The 7,562-nt window shown below is 46.0% G+C and overlaps 1 protein-coding gene across 1 annotated transcript in view; it reads left to right on the top strand.

The window, feature by feature from the left end:
• The first annotated feature begins 872 nt into the window (after positions 1–872).
• The window catches only part of SORCS3 (sortilin related VPS10 domain containing receptor 3), a 306,703-nt gene continuing 300,013 nt past the window's right edge, over positions 873–7,562 (top strand). The window contains exon 1 of the mRNA XM_054382068.1: positions 873–1,475. Within this exon, the coding sequence (XP_054238043.1) occupies positions 873–1,475 (603 nt within the window). The remainder of the gene's footprint in view (positions 1,476–7,562) is intronic.

The following is a 7,562-nucleotide window of genomic DNA, read 5'->3' as shown; positions in this document are numbered from 1 at the left end:
TGGGATTCCCACGCACACGCGCGGGTTCCCACGGCCGGGAAGCTCCGCTCGAGACGGGCACATCCACATGCCCGGAGCGGGCTCTGGAGCGGTGATGCTGCATGGCTGAGTCCGCCGATACGCCGCTACACAGAGGAAGTCACCCAGGAGCTACTCAACCCGGCTGCGTTGCCCTTTATGCCCCTTACGCACACCCAGCCTTTGTGCATACATGTGTGTGCATACGCTCAGGGCGAGGAATACCTACGCTGCTGTAAACACAAGTATATGTAAATATACATCCGGAGAAACACCGAATGACGGCTGCCTTGTCTCAGGCAGGCGCACACATACCAAATCAGGAGAAAAGGCTGGGTGATGCTCCAGCTGATTCGGTGCGGCGCGGTGTCCCGCTCCCGCCCCCGGCCCCGCTCCCGGCCCCCGGCGGCGCGGCGCAGCGCGGCTGGTGACTCGATGGTGTATTTCAGCGGCGGCGGCGGCTTGGCAAGGCTCGGGGCTCCTCCCCCCGTGTGGTGTTACCCTCTCACTTGATCAAATCCTTGAACGTGAACAGTTTCACTGAAAAGCACTTTAAAAAAAAAAAAAAAAAAAAGATCCACCAACAGTAAGGAACGGAATCCAACTACCGGGGAGAGAGTTTTTGGTTTTTTCTTTCTTTTTTCCCTTCTTTTCATTTTTTTTTTCCTGGTCATCATCTCAGAGGCTGAGAAAGGGGGAAGAGAAAGAAGGAGAGCGAAAGAGAAGCCTTTTGCAAATAATAATTGTTATAATTGGAATCTGGTCTCTTTCGCCTTAAAAAAAAAAAAAAAGCCCTAAAGGCAGCTCCTCGTCCCCCCTCCCTCTCCGAGCCCCCCGACTCGCTCTGCAAAGACATGGAGAAGGGGACTAACTGCTTTCCGACCTGTCACACCGTTTTTCTCGCCTGGACATGGCTCTTACTCCTCTCTTGGTGTTGCACCGGCGCCGAAATAACTTGCCGATCCTGCTCGTCTCCGTCGCCCTCCTGGCCGTCCTCCTCGGCTCGCCTTAGGCAGGAGCAGCGACAGCCACAGCCGCCGCCACCGCGAGGATTACGGAGCTGGCCGGGCGGCAGGGTGCGGGGCTCGGCCGAGGCAGCGGCCGCCGCGGAGCCTCTGCCGGGCAGGGAGTCGGGGGGCCGCGCGGGACCGCGGGGAGCGGCGCTCCGCTCGGCGGGGGCGGGCGGCGGCGCGCCCGAGGGCCGGGGCCCGGCGGCGCCGCGGACCCGGCGGAACAGTGAGGGGCGCCGAGTGCTGCCGGCGGGCGGCGGCCGGGGGTTGCCCACCGCCGAGGGGCAGCGCGGCGGCCGTGCTCAGCCCCACGGGCCACTGGAAGAGGGCAGAGCGGCGCGGCTGCGAGGGGCAGAGGAGCTGAGGCTGAGCAGCACCACCTTCGCGCTCACCGGGGATGCAGCGCACAACCAAGCCATGGTGCACTGGTCCGGACACAACAGCAGCGTGAGTACCGCCCCATGACCCATCCCGGCCCGGCTTGACAGGGAAGGAGCCGTGTGCCCAGCCGGGAGGCGAGATGCCACCGCGCTTGCCGCTGCGGCTCGGGGTGCGGGGAGGAGAGGGGCGACCGACGGGCACCTCGCTCATACCGCTAGGATGAGTGGGACACGCAGTGATGGCAACAGAAAAAGAGAAAAGTTTTCCTGGCAAAAGATGAAGGAGAATGGGAACACCGTTCTCTGCCCCCGCCCCCGGAGACAGAGCTGTGATCTCCGGGATAGCGCGGTCGGAGCGGTGCCTAAGGGGTCGGGCTCTCCGGAGCCTTCTCCCTTGCGCTGGGAAAGACCTAGGCTCCCCACTCCCGGCCGTCCCATGTGCTTGAACAGCTGTGTCCCCTTTCTCTCTGTCTCTTCATATGTAATATACAGCTCGGCATGCTTCACTGCTTCTGTGCCAGGGGATGAATGATGTCCAGCGGTGGCGGAGAAGCCCTCCTGCTCCCCGCTGTGCATGCTGGCGACAGGAGAGATCATGTTAATTAATTTCGGGGTGGAACTCCCTCACCTCCCCCCCCACTCCAACACGCTAAGGGGCTCTGAAAGGAGGCAGGTAGTGCAGGCACAGTGAAAAGTTTATAAAAGATCGATGGCATCTTATGCCTTTTCCCTGGAGTCAGTAATAATGAGTCACTGAGGTGTCCCTGAAAGTCTGTGGGACTACGTGTGAGTGTAGGGGGTGTCCCAACAGCCCACACGCTATTGTGCCATGATAGCGCAGGGCCCTCCCTCGCACCCTGCTTTCCAATGCCCGGCAGATGGTGTAGGCAGAACTTCAATTTTCTTTTAACTCGGTATCAGAAATACGATTTCCACTCTGATGTAAACTCTGAGAATAGGTGTAATTTAAAGGATTCCGGGAAACCTTTATGTCTGGTGACAAAGTTCCCATTATTCTGATTATTATAGCTTGTCCCTGCCTTGAAAATGGCTCTTTTATTGTTTTGCCACTATTGGAAATTGACATAAAGCAATTAACAGCACAAAACAGATTGGCTGGATTTTCAGATACGTTCTTCATGAAACTTACTATTCATTAAAAGCCAAATTGTCTATCTGCCTATGCATCAACTACAGCTTCACAATGTGCAATTCAACCACCTCTATATTTTTTTGAAGTTTTTTTTTCTCTCTTTATTATTACTTAGGCAGTAAGTCTGACAGCAATGTAGATGTTACTTTGATTTAACCAATTTTTAAAGGCAGTTGTGTTTGCCAGACATGAATTCCACTCTCATTAAAGATGAAAGCAAACATTCAAGAGAAAACAGCTGTATGGTACATTTTAGCACTACACTTGTCTTAAGGAATATTTATTTTTAATATAGCATGGTATGTAATGAAGTCAACAACCTGTATGCCTTCTCTTACATTTAAGTGCTGAATCAAGGGGTGTTGAGCAAAAAAAGCTAAAGGGGTGTTGAGCAAAAAAAGCCAAAATCAACCCCCTCCTTCTCAGCATGCATTTCCAATAGTTTTGAGTATTTCTAGTTCAAGTAGCATAGAAAACTCATTCCATAGACATTTGCAGGGGAAAGAAAGGTTATTTTTTCAAAAGTTTGGATTAGAAAGTGATTTTCACAAAATTCTCCCTTCTTCCTTGCTTTCTTTTACAGAAATATGCTTTTTATATCTAACAAGTTTCCTTTATTCTTTTTGGGTGACTGAGACAGATAATCAGGGAAAACATCTTCATTGTTCAGGACTTTCCATTAATATTTTGCACCTGAAGTACTATGCACTGAAAGCTTCCAACTCAAAAGCACAAGCCAAAGTAAAAGTCTGGTGTTTATTGCCAGTGTGGTGTTTGTAGGAGGGAAAAGCATGCATATTAATAAATAACTAGTGTTATCTTTTTGTGCTTTTCCTAATATGAAGTTTAGCATCTGGGGATTTTTCTCTCTCCCATCTCTTTGAGGAAACACGCTGCATTTAGTGATTAATTGGATTTTTTTTTAACACTGTAGAGGGAAAAGTAAATGCTTGAGCCTGGGTCCTTTCATTTATTAGCAGAGCAGGCTGAATCCAATGCCTGTTTTTCTTCTGCAGTTCAATTTTTACCTAATTCTACTCTTGGGGTGGCTGTGGACCAGGAGTATCAAGCCTTTTGCCCAAGGTCACTGGAAGAATATGTGGTTTCTTATGCCAGCCACATTGGTTCCCAATCTTTTCATCTCAAAGCATGTATTTTCTTAGGTCACAGTAGACATAAAGCAACAGAAAGGTGTATTGAAATGGATGAAAGATATTAACTCACATATCATGATTATGCTACATGACCTAGGAGAGCAGGTAAGACATGTCAGCATGCTGTTGCTTTCAGGTTTCCAAAGCAGTAGAGGCATACAGCTTGCTTTTACCAGTTCATTGTTACTAGAACAGACTTCAAACCCTAAGCTTTGTCACTTATGATTTATTAAAAATACGATCAATCAAATTTCATGGAATGAAGCAGTATATTTCAAATCAGATGTTAGTGGTGGAGGATTCCTAAAAACTGGATGGAATTGCAAGGAAGAAGAAAACATGGTAATAAAAAATCAGGGGTTTACTGGGATATCTACAGACAGTCCATGAAAGGGAGGGCTTTGCAGCTGCTGTGTGTCCTGTTACCTGAAAAGTTAAAAATCTCCTACTTTTTAAAATTGAGAGAAATTCCCTCTTCATTTCCTAACCCCCTTTTGTACAACATCCCTCAATTCTCACTTAACTTAATAAAAAATAATTCCTCCTTGGCAATGAACTTTTGTTTTTTTCCACTTACAGATAGTGAGGTCAGGATTAGGATAGAGGCAAAAGGCTGGTGAGATTGGGGAATTTGGAGTCTCTGCTTTGTCCTGCCCAGAGGCTTTTTCTATGACCTTAGGAAAGACAATTAACCTTTTTGGATCTCCTCTTCCATGTTAAGTGAGGATAGTACTACTTAGCTACCACAAAGTGGTGTTGTGGAGCAGAATTCATTTCAGCTTTGTACAATACCTGAAGATCTTCAAGTGGAAATTGTTATGGAAATGCAAAAACATTGTTCTGTGTAGAAATGAGGTTTGTGTTCTTTGTGTTCTTGGGAAGGGAACTTGGCTTGATTCAGTGGGTTTGATATTAGAAAAAGGATTGTATTTGGGCTTCAAGTATCAGTCTGCCCTAGAAGAAGCATTTATTGAGGTCACTGAAACTCTTGAGGGACCTAGTAGAGATCAGATCAAATGTTTTCTTTCTCAGGCTTTTCTGAAGGCAGGATAATTTTTAGTGAAAACCGCTATTATTGCCAGAAGATCTGCAAGCCATTCTATTTTCAAAGCCATTCCTCTCTGAACACACTGTACAAATGTCCTATTCTGTGAGTGGTTGTATTCTCTATGCTTGTTTTCCCCTCTCTCTGGATGGTTATGTTATTGCATGAAAATTTTTCTTGTTTTGCTCACCAGATGCTCTCTGGTGATCCTCTGAAGATGATCTGATCCTTCAGATTATCTTTTCTTCCTTCCTCTCTCCTTGATTTCTAGGATAAGGACCCACAAAAATAAGTAGCAGCACCTTTAATGCCGTTACAGCTTTAAATCTTGATATCTTGTTTCTTGACAATAGCTTTTTCAAGAGATTTCAACAAGCTACACTGGATAAAACACACTTGCTCAGATTGCTCTTCTGATACGATCACTAGTGGAATGGCAAATGGAGACTGTTGTCATTAGGTTGCACAGTTGTCACTCTGATGAATGTAGTTGTTTATAGGAGGTACCTAATTCTGACCATGCTTTTTCCATAATGGAAGTACTACAACTTCTGTGGTGTTGTGAGTGGATAGTTCAACATAAGAAGCAAAGATGCACTTTTTAAGCTTTATCTGAAACTCTAGAATACACAATTGCAATCCATTATCGATGGAGAAGCCTAGCCTCAGTTTATGATCACCATGCCTTTGCCTTCATAGCAACCAGAGGCAACCTTCAGATAGGAAGATGAGGAAATGTACTAAAATGCCACAGCAAGAGCAGGAGAGGGCATTTGTCCAAGACGTGTAATACTACAGTTTGCTTCATCCAGGTCAAGCTCCTCTACGATCCTGGGGCTTGGGTTTTTTCATAATATAGAAAAAAATGTCAGAAGTACATATTTTTATCTCATTGCAGTGCATCACATAAACCTGGGGAAGTGTAGTGTGCCTAAATGCTGCTGGTTGTGGAGGTCACACATTTGCATTGATGCTTATAGCACGGTTCCAGCTCTGAAATCTGGGTAAGGCAGGGTGAAAGCTGGTGAGAGACTGGACTGGGGCCTTGCTTCATTTTTTATCTTGTCATTCAGTCTGTTTTGTCCAGAGGCCCAGTCAATCTCTGGCCATCACCTCTAGAGTTAACAAGATTTGCTCCAAGACTGGGAATAGGAGATGTCTTTGGGACAGGACTTTGGTAAAGAGGAGGGTAGTAGTACTACAGCAGCCAATAGCCACCTGGAGAAGAGAAGATCTTACTGGTTGAAGAGGAATTAACATGTGACAAGAGGTACAACATCATGTCAGATGGGACGTTAGTAAGAATCTATTCTCGAAGAAAGCTGTGCAGCAAAGCAGCAGAAAGTTTTGGGACTCTGTCTTTGGAGGTTTTCAGAACTTGTGTAGATGTGACCTGATGGTAACAACCCCGCTCCGAATAGGCTTCAGCGATTCTTTTCCTCCTGGTACTAATCTCTTACCTTGTGCAAGCTCTGAGGGCTGGCAGTGAGAAGCAGGTTGTACAAGTTCTCGCAGTGAAGCCTGTCTCTTCCGGGAATGATTCCTCTGAACGCTGTTGGCAGTGTTCTGGTGTGATCTGCTAATGTACTGGTGGTTTGATACTGAGGCATTACTCACTCCCATGGCAAATTACAAGCTGAGGAGGCTGATGGGCTTGCTGTGTGCCAGGTAGTTTTTCATTAAGATGCCTAGCAATGCAGTGTGTGATGGGCAGAACGAGATGGGCAATATTTGCAATTCCAAGTAGACTGCTATGCTTGGAAGGGAGGAAGGGGAGAAAATGAATCCTTAGGCAGGCAATGCTGCATTTAGTTGTCAGCCATTGGTAACTGCTCCAACAGTCCAGTTGGATTTCAGTCTAAAATGTTTACTCCTGGAGTGCAACATGGTAACAAAGCATTTGTATTAATTGCACTGCATTTAGTAGCTGTTTTAATTGCTGTTCTATACTGTTTCTTCCACAAATGGCTCTTAGCTGGGCTTTGGTCTGGTTGCTTTTGAAGGTAGGCTGGCTGTGTCATGATGTCTTTACGCATTTCCAGTCCTCCACTACCTTTAATAATGAAGCTTGCCAGTAAAGTCCTTCTCCAGGACTTTGCCCATCTGTTTTTAATTAATATTCAAATAGAAGATGGGGTAATAAAAAGGAAACTTTTGCATGGCAATTGCTTTAATGTTTGCATTGAGTCAGCAGAGGAGGAAGAAGGTAGCTGGAAAAGATTTTTCAGGTTATTTCTCTCCAGGTTGGTTTAATTGCAAAGTCAGATCAATGTCCACTGGATGAGTCTTGATGTTACTTTTGGATCCTGTGAAGCTGGCAGATTCCCTGGGCCACTACCCTGCCTAGCATAGCAAGCTGTTGACGTTTCTGGAGCTCAGAGCTCAGTACTAGAACTGCTCCTGTTCTAGGTGCCTGTCAGCAGTTTCCTTTCAGACTTCAGTACAAGGGCTTTTTCATGCTCAGGGATGAGGCCTGGGATTTGTGGCTAAGCTGCCACAGTGATTAAAACACAAACAGAAACAGCTATGTGAATCTTATAATTTTTTTAAAATGGAAAACATTCATCCGATTAGATGACAAAGTATTTTGAAAATGGGTTTGAGCAGATAATTAATACTAGGCAGGAGAACTCCCCAAAAGGGAGATGGAACGAGACAAATATTTTCTAAAATGAAAAGTTGTAGGAAGATGAAACTTCTTGAGAATTTCCAAATTTATAGTTGGATTTGTAGTAGCAAGTTTAGAAAAATATAAAAGCAGTGCTGTGCATAGATAGCCCTTCCTTCTCTCTTGCTTTGCTC

This window comes from Indicator indicator, chromosome 7 (genome assembly GCF_027791375.1).
Source record: "Indicator indicator isolate 239-I01 chromosome 7, UM_Iind_1.1, whole genome shotgun sequence".
In the NCBI taxonomy this organism is placed as follows: Eukaryota; Metazoa; Chordata; class Aves; order Piciformes; family Indicatoridae; genus Indicator; species Indicator indicator.
Note: the sequence above shows the minus strand (reverse complement) of the source record. Positions and strands in the feature narration are given on the sequence as shown.